This window comes from Hydra vulgaris, chromosome 15, assembly GCF_038396675.1.
Source record: "Hydra vulgaris chromosome 15, alternate assembly HydraT2T_AEP".
In the NCBI taxonomy this organism is placed as follows: domain Eukaryota; kingdom Metazoa; phylum Cnidaria; class Hydrozoa; order Anthoathecata; family Hydridae; genus Hydra; species Hydra vulgaris.
The window spans coordinates 47,955,001-47,970,000 of record NC_088934.1 but is presented as its reverse complement, the minus strand read 5'-3'; the positions used below and the strand labels follow the sequence as shown (position 1 = coordinate 47,970,000).

General features: G+C 27.2%; 1 protein-coding gene across 4 annotated transcripts in view; it reads left to right on the top strand.

The window, feature by feature from the left end:
- LOC136091295 (uncharacterized) overlaps positions 1-15,000 on the top strand; it is a 131,627-nt gene that overhangs the window by 75,516 nt on the left and 41,111 nt on the right. For all 4 annotated transcript variants that reach the window (XR_010643874.1, XR_010643875.1, XM_065818677.1 and 1 more), the window contains exon 10: positions 9,581-9,745. Coding sequence is in view for 2 of the 4 variants with exons in the window: in XM_065818677.1 (XP_065674749.1) it covers positions 9,581-9,745 (165 nt within the window). In the remaining 2 variants the exon portion in view is untranslated. The remainder of the gene's footprint in view (positions 1-9,580; positions 9,746-15,000) is intronic.

Genomic DNA, 15,000 nt, shown 5'->3' with positions numbered 1-15,000 from the left:
ATATGGAAGAAAGCTTGTTGTGATCCCCATTTAATAAATATGCAAAAAAATCAAAAATAAGTTGATGTAAAATTTAAATATTTTAATATATATTCTTTTTTAATTTGAATTTTTCAAAATACAAAGCAAAGTTTTTCAAAACGATTTTACAGATAAGCTTTAGACAATGAAGTAGTTTGAATATTGCTCTTTGGAAGCAACTTTGTAAACTTTGTAAGCAAAAGATTGCCAGAAAAAAAGATCTTAAAGAAGAGAAGCAATGTCAAGATGAACAAGATTAGGATTTTCTAATATCATTCAAATCGAAAAGACAGGAGAGTAACGGAGAACTCAAAAAATTTAATATATCTCTTCTAAAATCTCATTCAAAGTCATTAAAACATATACTCTCAGAAAGAAAGCGAAAAGTTGCGCGCATCAACGAAATTGTAAGTAACGTTACTAGAAAAATTGAAAGTCAAGCCAATGTTCCCTTAAAACTGTATTATGAAGTAAATAATATGAAAAAGAAGTCTGAAAACTTTGATGAAGTTATGATAAAAGTAAAAATTGTTCTAGCTGTTGTTTAACTTTTGACACTGGCCCCCCCTAAGTTGGTCGATATTAGAAGTACAAATTTATCTTTGCAGTTACAGAATACCAAGCAAAGATGGCTAGACAAGTTTTTAATAAAAAATGACTCTCTATTGTATAAAGGTAAAGTCTTACACAAAGAAAAAGAAGATTTGGTTTTTATTGTTTTATGGCTTGAGTAATTTATGTAGAACTATGCCTGGAAAAAAAGATTATGTTAGCATTCAAAAGAATATCCGCACAAAAAAAAAACTGCTTTTATGTTGTTTAAAGGAACTATATGTATTATGCAAAGAAAACAATCCAGAAATACGAATAAGTTACTCAAATTTTGCTTCACTTAGATTAAAGTGGTGCATTTTGCTAGATGCAAATGGTACACATTCTGTTTATGTTTGTTCTTATCACCAAAGTGCCATTTTGCTAGTGGATGCCTTAAATATTGGACTAAAGTATAAGGATTTACTTAAATTGAAAACTGTTTGCTTAGTAGAAAACAAAAAATGCATGCTTGCACATGTGATAATTGGTCTGGTAAAGAACAGCTCACCAAATATTTGTATGAGATTTTTTGAGAATACGAAGATGATTTTGATAAACACTCCAAGCATTGGGAAACTACTGATCATGCAACACTATTGAGTTTAACAGCAGATTTTCCGAAGTTTGTTGAACTATAAGCATCTTCCATTGAAAAACTACAATGCTATAAAGATGATAAAAGTGTACTGAAACATATTTCTTACTGTTTTATATCAGGCGACATTACATACGATATAACTTATATGTACAAAATATTCCAACTAATCATACTAATATTAAAAACATAATTTTCCAATCTGTCCAAATTACATTTATTCGCTAATGGTAAAATTATATAAAAACTTTAAAAATAATAATCAATTTACAAAAAAATAACTTTTTTCTTAAATAAATGCATAAAAATTATTGTTTTTAAGCTGAAAATAAAAAAAGTCATTATTTTCAAGTTTAAAAAAAAAAATAGTTTTTTAAACATGCTTTTTTGTAAATAAATTACTGTTTTTGAAGTTTTTATATAATTTCGCTTCTTTTGAGTACCAGGTTAACATACTTTAGAAGAACTTTTATTTTCAAAATTTTAGGGACCAATCAAATTTTTAAGGGTCTTGAGCTACCCCTAAAATAATTTTTTGTTCAAAAAAATTTTAAACCTAGTGTTTTAGTATTATATAAAACAAAGTAAAGGGGTAGGAACAGGTTTTTTTCAAAAATGTTGTTTTAAGAGCCACCCTACTAGAGAGCAAATTTGCCCTTAAAGTTGAATGGCCCGTTCCACAGAAGTCACCATGCGATGGGATTGGCGGTACTGTAAAAAGGTTAACAGCGCAAGAAAGTTTAAAACCACCATACAGAAACTAAAATCTCACATCAGAAGCTATGCATGAATTTTGTATTGAGAAAATCAAGGTTGTTAACTTCATTAAGAAAAAGGGATTGGACTTACAATTGCAACATGAAGAACAACTCTACCTTTTACTTATAGCTTTCATCAATTTATACATCTTGCAGATAAAAGAGTTGAGGCGAAGAAGTGTAGTACAGACACTAATTATACAATAATCCACAATCTGTCAGGGTTAGGGTTAGGGTTAACCCTAACCCTGACTAACCCTGAAGAAACATGATATATTTTAACCTGATACTGTCACTTTAAGATGTTATATAGCTGTAGTCTATGATGATATGTAGTAGATCAGCACTGTAACTGAAACCAACTAAGAAAAAGTAGATGCTTAAGTCAAGTTTCTTCACCAAAAAGGTTCATCAACCTTTTTTAACTGGCCTGAAAGAGATGACCACTGCTTTATTCCCAACATCAACATATTGAAAAAACTATCTGTTCCACAAGCTTGCTCTAGTTCCAGTAGAAACTGTGTTTTTGAAAATGCTGAAATAGAAGAAGTACAAGTAAAATTGCAACAATATTGTGAACTATTACAAACTCAGTCAAAATAACTTACGTCTTCGATACCTATAAAAATCTTGTATATTTAAGTAACTTTTTAAATTACGATTAACTTATTTTATTTTATTTACAAATATTTTTAGGAATTTCTTGAAAAAGTGAAATTAAAAAAAAAAGTGAAAAAGTGAAATTTCTTTGAAATTAAAGTTCTATATGTTTTAGTTGTTTTTCCAGTTGAATTTTTTGTGCCTAGTGCAGTTATAAGCAGCTAAAAATATTAACAGCAAAAAAAAAAAATTTGATCGGGTGTTATGATATATTGGGCCCCTAAGTTGGTTTATAAAAACTAGTTGTTTTATTAACTTTTAAGCATGTTCCTTTATTATTTCAGCATTTTAAGTATAATTATTGACTTCAGCATCAAAAAAACATTGTGTATGTTTATTTTCATATTTTTGTCATTTTTATTTCTTATTTTTTTAAGGAACTTATTTTTTCAGAATGTTATGAAAACTGGGTCATTTTGGGAAGTCAGGTCAATATTAAAATTGCAGTATCTTGTCAACTGCTCAACATTTTTAGCTAAAATTTTGCATGCAATATTTTTTTATAATTAGAAATGTGTCAAAATATAACACAAATAGAAGACACATGGTTTAATGGACTGGGTGATTTGATGTTGAATTACCTATTATCAATATAACATTCAATCAAGGTAAAAAATACTTTTAATGTTTTTTCGTTCCATTTTGTTTCCGTTATTATTTTATAAAATTTTTATTTTTTTTAATTTTTTTTAATTTAAGCTAAATAAGTATTAGTTTAAAAAAAATTATAATTGAACGTCTGTCCACTTAATACAAAAAATTTAAATTACGTTTGTATAAATAACTTTTAAATAATCTTAAAAATAACTGAAATATATTTTTAAAGGGAAGATTGATGGATGTTATTATGGATTTCCCACAAGTAAAAAAAATGGTCTAAGTCCTACAATCACTTTAGTGTCCAAGACATTGAATCTAGAATGCGTTCAATAAAGAACTTTCAATGTAATTTATCTTAATTTATTTTATTTTTGTTACTATTTTCACAACCCTTAAGGTCAATGGGACCACAACAGTCTAGGGGCCTTAAGGCTACTCTTTTTTTTTTGAATACAACTCTTTACTAACCTTTTAACTTTGAAATTCAACTGCATAATGGGATGCTGGGTGGAAAAACTAGTTGAACGCAGAACTTTTCACAAAGCAAGCGCTTTACCACTGCACCACTACCGCATGATAGTGTACATAGCATTAGTTATATTTAGAGCTGTTTGTAGTTTTGAAAATCACGGTTTCGAATATCTTTTACATTTATAATTATGGAAGTTGCATTAATGAACTTGTAATATGATTAAACATTATTTTTTATAACAATCGATTCATTATTCATTTTTATAACAATCGATTCATTTTACAATATATAACTATATAATAAAATTAATGTTTCTGTTCCAAAAAAAAATTTAAACATTATATAATGACTATTCCATCCGATTGGCTATAATTTACTGTTTTCTATTTTTGTATTTATGTAAGTACTTACAAATGAATACTATTCATTTGTAAGCACTTACATAAAAATTTTTTTTTTTTTTTATATAGAAATTAAAAATTGGACTTTTTTTTTTTAATTATAAATTTTGAGTTACTAAATATATATTTTTACAAGTATAATTTAAGATGTATTTTTGAAAATTCTAAAAAAAATTGGGCATTAACAGCTATTTTATTTGTACATAAATTTTTTTTTAAAGTCACTTATTGAAAGTGTATTTATTATGTTTTTATTCAATCTCTTCTAATTTAGGACAACTAAAAATTTTTGAAGAAAGTTTTTAAGTAATTGCCCCTGTAGTTTTTGCTTGTGACTTAAATAAATGATGTCATCTCTTTTTTTTATATATATATATATACAGGCTTCGGCAGGAATGGAGAGCTATAGCCTGCGCCCACCACCACACTCGTGCAAATCAGTTTACACATGCAAAATAAAGCCTGTGCAAAATATAAGTTTTTGGTAAAAATAAAGTTAAATATTTTTATGCTTTTATTTAGTTATTCTTTTAAAAAGTTCTCAAATGATGTAATTTTGTAAAGCTGTTTGTTTTACTAGTTTAAAAAAAAAACTATTTCATTCAGAATATGCTAAAAAAATAATGATAAAAATAATTTTGAATATTCTGATGTAAAAATAAAAAATAAAAATCGAACAAGTTATTTCAAACAGCTATAACTGTTCTATATTATTCTGTGTTATGTTAAAAGTAGTGCATATTTTTCTGTGTTATGTTAAAAGTTGTGCATATTTCCCTGTATACTTCCGTGTTAACTTCGTGGTTTTTTTTGAAAAAGGTGGCAGTTTATTTAATATGCTAATATATAACTTGTTAATAAAAATCAAATATCTCATTTATAATTAACTGACTGCTAATTGATTTTTGTAATATAAATTAAGTGTCTGATATAAAGTTATCAAGTTACTGATATATTTTTACCAAAACGGCGAAAAGCTATTTTTGATCCAATAATTCAGCCTGCTACAATATTAAATGACGAAAAAGGCGACATTGATTATGAAAGTTAAAGCAATGAAAGTGAATGGAAAACACCTGAATTGAGTGAAAATGAAGAAGCTGCATTCGATTTTGTAATTTAAGATATTTTGGGCTAGTTTATTTAAAATGAATATTTATAAATAATTTGTAAATATATATATATATATATTTCTTTTGTATAATAAAAATAATACTATATGATTTCTTCATATTTTATTTCCGTTTTTATACTTGAGCTATATTTAATACATTTAAATATATTTTACAGCAATAAACCTGATATATAAAATAATACTGCATTCAATACCCTTTTATCGGTTTTATTCATAAAAAAATGTAAAAGAATGACATGAACTTTAAAAAGTTTTTTTAAATTCATGTAACGCTTTTTTTTTATAAACGCTTAAATTATATAAAAAGAATATGTTTAAGAAGTATATATACCAGATATATGTATATATTTAGATTCAGATACCAGAATCTTAAAAAATCTTTTTGTACTAAGTCTCTTAGAAATTAAAAATTAGAATTAGATTTCAATACATATTTCATACATTTAAACAGAAAATTTAAACTTAGGCTTTCAATGATAGCATACATTTAAACCTCAAATTTTAACTTAGATTACCTCAAATTTTAACTTACATATCACTTCAACATAACATATTTTCTCCTAATTTCCATTAAGAATATAAAATCAATTACGAGTTCATAAAAAGTATGATAGTAAATTAAACAGAAACAATAGTGATGATTAAAATTTTAGTATAAACAAGTAAAAGAATAGATCTCTTTGGTTCAAGGTTTATTTAAAAAAAGATTTCAATATAATTATCGCTATATCTTTATAGCTTAGAGATATCATGGTTAAATCTCAAAAATGAATCAACTAAAGAAGTGCAATAAAAAATGTTATATTTTATTCCGTTATTTTAACAAAACAATATTTTAATACTCAAATAGGTCTTGCAAAATTGCTACATTCATTGCAAAAGTTTTTAAGCAAATGTCAAGATGCTTGAGTAAAGAAACCTGATGGTTGCGAAGGTTATTTTTCTGCCATTTTTTGCGTTGCTTGCAAATTATTGGTTTGACTAAATCTGGAATAAACTCAACCTAATTCCGATTATATACTGATAAAACTGGAGAATAAAAGAATAAAGTCAGAATAAAAATTGAGAAGCAAAACCAAAACAAAAACATAATAACAAAAACTCGCTTAAGTAGAACGCACTTGTTAATAAAGCAGTTGTAGAAATTTTTATATACAATGACATTTTCATCTGCAGAGAAGAAGTGAAATGAATGAACTTTTATAATAATATAATTAATATCATTCGTTTTTATAAATCAACTATATGATGTATAACAGTTTTTTACATATTGTTGTTTTATTAGAACGATTGATTATATTTTAACATTTGAAAATTGTTTTTTATTTATTATTTAATTAATTACTAAATTATTAAATAAAAATTAAATATAAAAAGTATTAAAAATATTTTTTTGCAAGTTTTCTGTATTTTTATCGCTAAAAAAACATTATTACAATTAAAATTTTTAATATACCTGGCATGAAGAATCAACAAAATAAAATTTCAGAATTAATAATTTTAATTTTTCAAAAAAGTCTGTGCAAAACTATCAAGGCAGATGGCCCGCGTAGCCCGCGAAGATGGTTTAGATGGGCTGTTTATAGCTTGTGTACTCATTTACTCCTGCCAAAGCCAGTATATATAATTAAATGATGATTTATTAGCCTGTATATATGATAAATTAATGATTTATTTTTATTTTATTTTATTGCTTTATCTAAAAATTTGGAAGGTTTACTTTTTACTACTTATTTTACTAATGTAAATTAAATATTTATTTATTCTGAATAAAATATATTTTTTTTAAGTCTGTAAGTTTATTTCTTTTGTGAAATAACTCTAACTAACTATAAGTTTATTTATTTTGTGAAATACAGATTCCATTCTTGAAATGCATATTTTGAATATGGCCTAGCTTAAGATATAAACAAAAAATTTTTTTGTTTTTGTATTACTATATATGTATGTTTACAATTCTTTCAATTTTATGCTATGCGATAATAATTTATGTTAAATTAAATAAATATAGCAGTGTATAAACTTTTCAGAGTTTAGAACCCTTACCTAAGTTTGTGACTCTAGGTATCCTATCAATTATGGGTTCTGGAGAACCGGTTCTTGAACTTCTATTGCAAAACTGAAGTAGGAAAACCAAGGATTTGTAGAACAGTATAAACCAGGTTGCTGACAAAGGTTTCTGGAACCCTCTTAATTAGGGTTCCGAACCCCAGTTATATGCAGGGGCTCCAAAACCCCTTTATCACTCTAAATGTTTTAATTAAGTTATACTTATATTAAAGTACCTTACTTTACTAACATTTTTTTGTAACAATAAAAAATTTGAAATATAAAGAAATAGTAAATGGTAACAAGTGACTATACTCTACTACAAATTAATTTAATGTTATGCTAATAAATACATTTTCGGCATAAACAAATATTGGAGAGAAAACAAAAGTTAATAAAAATATATGCAATAAAAGTTAAAAAAAATATTATATTTTCAATCCTTGTATTTTTTTACGTTTATGTTTTATTATTTATGATTATTATTATCAAGTATTTTATTTTGCTTTTATTATTGAGAACTTTTTGCGAAACATAATATGTTCATCAAAAAAATTTTTTTTTATAAAGAATAAAGTTAAATCTTGTTAAAAAATCGCTCAAAAAATATAAGATCAGTAAAATAAAATAACAGCGATATCAGTTAATATTTGATAAAATAAGGAACATTATTTTGATTGAGAGCTGTCCTACCTTTGAATTCTTCAGAGTTAGGAATTATATTTGGCTCTGGTAATTTCCAATAAATTTTTTTTTCTGTTCTGGTATTTCAATTTTAATGTATTAAAAACGATATAAACAGCCTTACTTAATTTAATATATATTTACATATATATGTATACATAAACATGTTTGTTAGTAATATTAGTTTGTAAGTTAGTAATACAGTGAACTCCTGGTATCTCAAACCTCCAAGGGACCTAAAAATTAGTTTGAGTTAGCGAATGTTTGAGTTATTGGGACATTCTATTACACGAACTTTTGTCGATAAGTAAAAACAAATTCGAGTTATCAAAAGTTTTGATCTCATAGGTAAAAACAATACATTATAAATTAAAAAATGTTCTAATGTCACTGTCTTAGTTTTGAAGAAACACCTCTATCAAATATAATAGAGACTGCATTGAGCTTTTGTTGGAAATCTTCACCCGTAAGACTGAAGGTCATATAATCATACAACACTTGCAGTGCGTCCCAAATATCACTAACTTTTGAGCAAACTGGACCGATTGCATTATCATCATTATCTTTCTTGTCATTAGCATCATGTTCATTTGCTGCATTTTTAACTTCTTCTATCAACTGTTCATCTGTAAGTAAAGGTACTGTGCAAAAAAATGAGCATAATAGATTATATAATCAACCGTCTGGTGTTTTGGGCAGTTATCTATTATGAACGCTACTTTCTTCTCTTCTTTTGTAAACTTTGTATCTGCTTCTTGTATCCACTCTTCAAACAGTAAGCTATCCATCCAGCTTTTATTTTGATTTCTCTATATACATTGTAAGTGCTTAGCAATCCAAATTCATCTGCATTATAAATTTCATCAAGTTTATACCTGGATAAAATTGTAGGGAGAGTTATTTCCTTTCATGGCGTGGTCATTTCAGCTGTACAAGAGTTACCCTCTCCACATACCGTCTTGAAAGAAACATTATACCTGTTTTTTTAAAAAAATTTCTTTTTCATCCATGTTGACTGCGTATTTTTTTGAATGCCATATTTCATAGCAACCTGAAACTTTGACAATCCTTCTCCAATTTTCCTTACAGCAGCATACTTTTCTTTAATTGATTTTGTGTTCATTTTTCACTTTACAGCGACAGTAGCCATAATAAAATGTAAACACAACAATCTTTATTATAATATTGCAATGCACGTTAGTATAACTTATACTATAAACTAAGCTATCAAACTATTATTATCATTTATATTGCAAGGCAAGGGCTTCATTGCGTTTTTTTAAATATTTTTGTCCTAAAATTTGAGTTATTGGAACAATTTTAGCCATGGGAGCAGATAAAATGGTTCGACAGTTGTTTGAGTTATCCAGTTGTTTTTATGTGAAAGTATTCGTGAGGGTTCAAGGGAAACTTAAAAGTAGTTCAAGTTACTGGAAGTTCAAGTAATCCAGGGTTCGAGATATCAGGATATATATATATATATATATATATATATATATATATATATATATATATATATATATATACATATATGTATATGTATATACATATATATATATATATACATATATATAATTTAGATATATATATATACTACAATCTTTAATTTAGTTTATTGCAGATGTTAAAATTAAATGATCAATCAAGCAAATGTTATGAAAATATTGAAGACAAAGAAAACACACTTTTCATGAATGCTGACTCAGCTCAAAGGATAGTTTCCTATAGGACATGCATAGACAAAATTTTGCAATCAAACTTTGTTAAACTCTTAAGGTAATATATATATATTAGGGTGTCCCAAAAAACAACTTTTTTTAAAATTGTCTGTTTCAACAACTATCTAAATGTGTTCGATATAATAAAATAATACTAGAATAAAATTTTTTTCTTAAAAAATAATTTTAGGGGTAGTTCAAATCTCTTAAACATCAGACTTAATATTACCAAAAAAAAAAGTGTGTGTGTGTGTGTGTGTGTGTGTGTGTGTGTGTTGAGTCTCAAAAGAAGCAAAATTTTACAAAAGTTTCAAAAATAATAATTATTTGATAAAAAATTAGGAAAAAAAAATACAACGAAATTTTTTTTGTAAAAATGCTTATTTTCTATTTTTTGTTAAAACATGTCATTTTCTAGGCTGTAAAATCTAAAATAATAACTTTTTTATAAAATAATTTTTTATAAAAAAGTTATTATTTTATTTTTGAAATTTTTATATAATTTCGCTTGTTTTGAGACCCAACATGATTTTTTTTAAAGAACTTTTTTTTCTGATAATATTAGGGGCCTTTAAGAGACTTAAGCTACCCCTAAAAAACAATATATATATATATATATATATATATATATATATATATATATATATAAATAAATAAATATATATATATATATATATATATATATATATATATATATATATATATATATATATATATATTTGTATAGATATCGATATATAGAATATATTTGAGGTTAAGTATTTTGATGTAATAATACGAAGTCTCTTGTACGTGTTACAGTGCTCAATATTACTGAATAATAGAGCTATATATAATTATATTTAGATGAATAAAAACAACTGATTAGCGGGACCTAAAGTTTCATGCCCGAAGGCAATCATCAGCCGTTAATACAAACAAAAAACGTAAACAAACCGTTACAAAAACGTAAAAATTACTGTAGAATGACATCTGACGTTATAAACAAATCTACGTAAAAAACAAATCTACGTAAAAAACAAATCAAAAAACAAAAAACAAAAAGCCGTTATAGTTTACTAGTCCCCTGTGTCAAATAAAGATAATAGGAATTTTTTTGAATGTCGACACTGCGATACGATTTCGTTTTTCTTATTCAGTAGGTTTTTTCCATTATGTGATAAAATTACATATTTTTCTTAGAGACAAAGGTGGCATATTTTTGTTGCTAGATTGTAAGGTTTACAACGTTTGACAATTTTCCATTCTATAATGGGCTTTATGTTTTGGTCTTTTAAGCTCCATATTTCCTTAGATAGTTCTGTGTCATTTCTATATTTAACTGATGCAAATGATTTGAGATGGTTTGCGTATCTTAGTTTAAATGGTGTATTACTAATGCCAAAATATACTTTTTTATTACGATCATGATGACTGGAACTTACGGTTGCTTGATAGACAATATTGTTAGATAAACATTGATTGTTCAAAGGACAAAATGCTTTATCTACGCAGTTACATTGGTTGGTTTTTAATTGATTTTTGTTGCGTAAAATTTTGAAATTATGCGAATTTATGATAGATTTTAGGTTAGGCATGCAACTGTAGCTAATCTTAATAGAATTTCGGTTGAATATTTTATGTAGCTTGTGGCCGGCTGGAAAATGTAAGTCAATAAGGGCTAGAAAACGGTTTCCTATTTTTGTTTTGACGTTTAAGCTGAACGGAGGGTTATACCAAATAATATTACGTTTACGTTGCTTTTTTTGTTGATTTTGACTTGAGATTATTTGTGGTTGGTAGGTAAGGTTCGATTTGTATCCCGATTTTTTTAAAGCCTCTTCATACGGTGGAATAGCCTTTTTGAAGAATATTTCATTAATTGACATGGAAGATAATCTTTGTTCAATATTGCAAGGGATTGCTTTTATTATGCTTGGAGGGTGGTTAGAATTGGAGTGGATGTACCTTATTTGATTATCAGGTTTAAAATATGGTTGAAATGTATCGTTACTTAGATTTAACGTAACATCGAGGTAGTTAACAATTTTTAAATTAGATTGAATGGTGATTTGAAGATCGTTTCTTTTAAAAATGAGTGTTATATGCTTTTTGATTTTTTCCATTTGCTGACCGTTTTTGTTCTTGAATACAGCAAGACCGTCGTCACAAAATATTCAATTAAACATGCAAAAATTTAGATTTTATCTGAAGAAGGGTACTCGTGTTATAAAATAGCAAAAATACTGAAAGTTTCTAAGTCAAGTGTAATAAACAAGTTAACATGGTTGAGAACAACAGAGACAAACTCAACTAAATGATACGGTCAAGAGATGGCTACGTAGAGTTAGACTAAATGTTTGTATATTGTATATTGTATCAAAAACCTTTGCTACACCGTGTAAATAAACAAAAATGGATTAAATTGGCAAGTGGTCATAAATTTGTGCACATTGGATCAATGGAAAAAAGTCTTTTGGACTAATAAGTCAAAATTTAAATTATTTGGAACCAGAAGATATCCAACGATTGGTAGGTGAACATGTTAATGATATTTAATTGAGTTAATCACTGAAACACGGTGGTAGCAATGTCATGATTTGGTTTTGAAAGAGAAAAAGTTGGTGATTTAGTTCAAGTCAAATCAACAATGGATAAAAAAGTGTACCTTGTAAAAAGTGTATTTTGATTTATCATGCAGTGCCATCTGGTATTTGTAATATTGGTAAAGAGCTTGACTTTCAAGAAGACAATGACCCTAAACACACTTTAAAATTATTTTCAAATTATTTGAAGACAAAAGAAAAGCAGAAAGTGCTTAAAATCATTACTTGGTCTCCACAATCATCTAATACAAACCCTATAGAGAAAACATCAGGTAATACAGATGGATCATTACTCTAAAACATCAGGTAATACAGATGGTTTATTCCATATAAAATCACCTAGTTTTTAAAAAGTGCCCTAGAGTACCACCTCAGACTTGCTTCAAATTTCAACCACTCACAGATTTTATGAAAAAACACAATCCTGAAAATTTCAGCTTGGTTAGCTTAATCGTTCAACAGTTATGATCGAATCAATATTGACCAAAATTAGAAAAGTTTTAGTGTCTGGAGCTTACAGTAGATTTTTTTGATTTTTGACAGACCATAACTTCTTAAATAAAATAGGTGATTACCTGAAAATTTGTAAAGTAATAGTTTTTCACCAGAATATTCTATTTTTGCAGATGTTTTTGATTGATTTCAAATAGATTTTTAGTTATTGTACCCCAATGTCGCTAAAAATTGCAATAATAAAAAAGATTTTGGAAACTTTAATGTGCTACAGTTCAATATCTACAGATTGGCAGTGCAAATATTTTGTTACTTTTGTCTTCTTAGGTTAACCACCTGTGGTAAAAAGCAAAATTATGCATTAAAAGTTAGTTAAACACCTGCAGCAGCCTGTTAAGACTTGCGTTTGCCAAAGCATACCAAAATTGGACTGTAGACCAGTGGTAAAACATACTTTTTAGTGATAAATCAAAGTACAACCTTTTTGGAAGCGGCAGCAAGAAACGAGTCTGGAGACTAAAGAACACCAGATACAATACTAAATATACCAAGAAGAGTGTTAAGCATGGAATGTCTGCTATGGTTTGGGGATGTTTCTCAGCACTAGGAACTGGTCCTATTCACAAAATGAATGAGATTATGGACCGCTTTGTGTACAAAGATATAAATGGAAGATGTTATGTTACCACATGCTGAATGGAAGATGCCCCTAAAATGGATTTTTCAACAGGGCAATGACCCTAAACATACGTCAAGAATTGTAAAATAATGGTTTAAGGACAAGAATATCACCATAATGGAGTGGCCTGCACAAAGCCCTGACTTGAATCCCATAGTAAATTTCTGGGAAATAATTGATAATAAGATTGACCGTGCAAATGTGAAAAACAGTGAGGAATTATTTGAACAAATCATAAAGGCCTGGCGAGAGGTTGATATGTTGACTCATTAATTGAGTCTATGCCTTGAAGAATGTAATTACTTAAAAGCAGTAATTGTAAGTAAAGGAGGTCCTACCGAATATTAAGTTAATTTTTGAAGTTTCTCAAAAAATAATAAGTTAATTTTTGAAATTTTTTGAATTTTCAATTGATTTTTTTAAAGGAAAATGTAGTTTGTTAGGAAAATGTGTCATAAAACTTTTTTGGTGATTTTTAGTATGATTAAAAAGTTTTAAATTTTGTTAACAACATAATAAATAGAGGTGTAACGGATATGATATCTGGCCGGATTATCCGGCCAAAATGCCGGATAATCCGGTATTCGGTATCTGGCCGGATATATTATTTATCCGGCAGGATATGGCTGGATATGATATTTTGGTATTCCCACACTCCATGCGTGTCTACATACTTTATGGATGGCTCGTAACTCCAATTAATAAATTTTATGAAGCAACAAGTCTTATATTACATAAGAAAGAAAAAATACATAGAAAATAACAAACAAAATTTCAACAAATAACTAATTTCAAATGAGTAAATGCAAATAAAAGAGTTAATCTATTTTCCTACCATTGTGATGAATAAATAAAAGCATTTCTCCTGTTTTAGGTAATAATCTAGATCTTTTTTTCTCATAGATGTTACCATATTCTGAGAACATTCTTTCTGAAAATACGAATGATGCTGGAGTGCATAGGTTTTTAAAGCAATTTCTTTTAATAGAGGAAATCATTCTTCTTGCATCCAAGCCTTCAATGGACAGCATTTTCTGTCTACCAGTGGTTCAGAAATAAATTTTTTTATTTCTTTTCTAATCAAAATCTCATTCGATTTTTTTTCTACTTTTCTTTTTTTGGAAGGTATTGTTTTTTCAGATGTTGCATTTATAATCTCTTTAAAACACGATTCAAGTGAGTCTTCTTCTTTTTCAGTATTTACTGAAAACTTTAATTGTGGTGATTCATTTACATGAAAATCTACTTCTTCTGAACAAACTATTGTTTTTTCAAAGGATAAAACATAATTTATAACCAATACTTAGCCTGTTTTTTGGTATCATCATCAAAAGAAGAAAACTTATATCTTGGATCTATTGATGTAGCCATAACATAGCATCTATTTTTCGTGATGTGCAAAGACTTTACATCGTTTGCTTCTGCAAAAAATCGATTTTTTAAAGAAGTTTTAAGTTGACTCAGAGTTTTTTTGAATACTTAAATCAGCTTGACATTTGGATATTTATTTAATGTGCATATATTTGGAATAACAGAGGACAAAGTTGTTATTTCTGAACTCATTTCCTGAGTTAATTGGAAAAAAGGTTTTAGCAG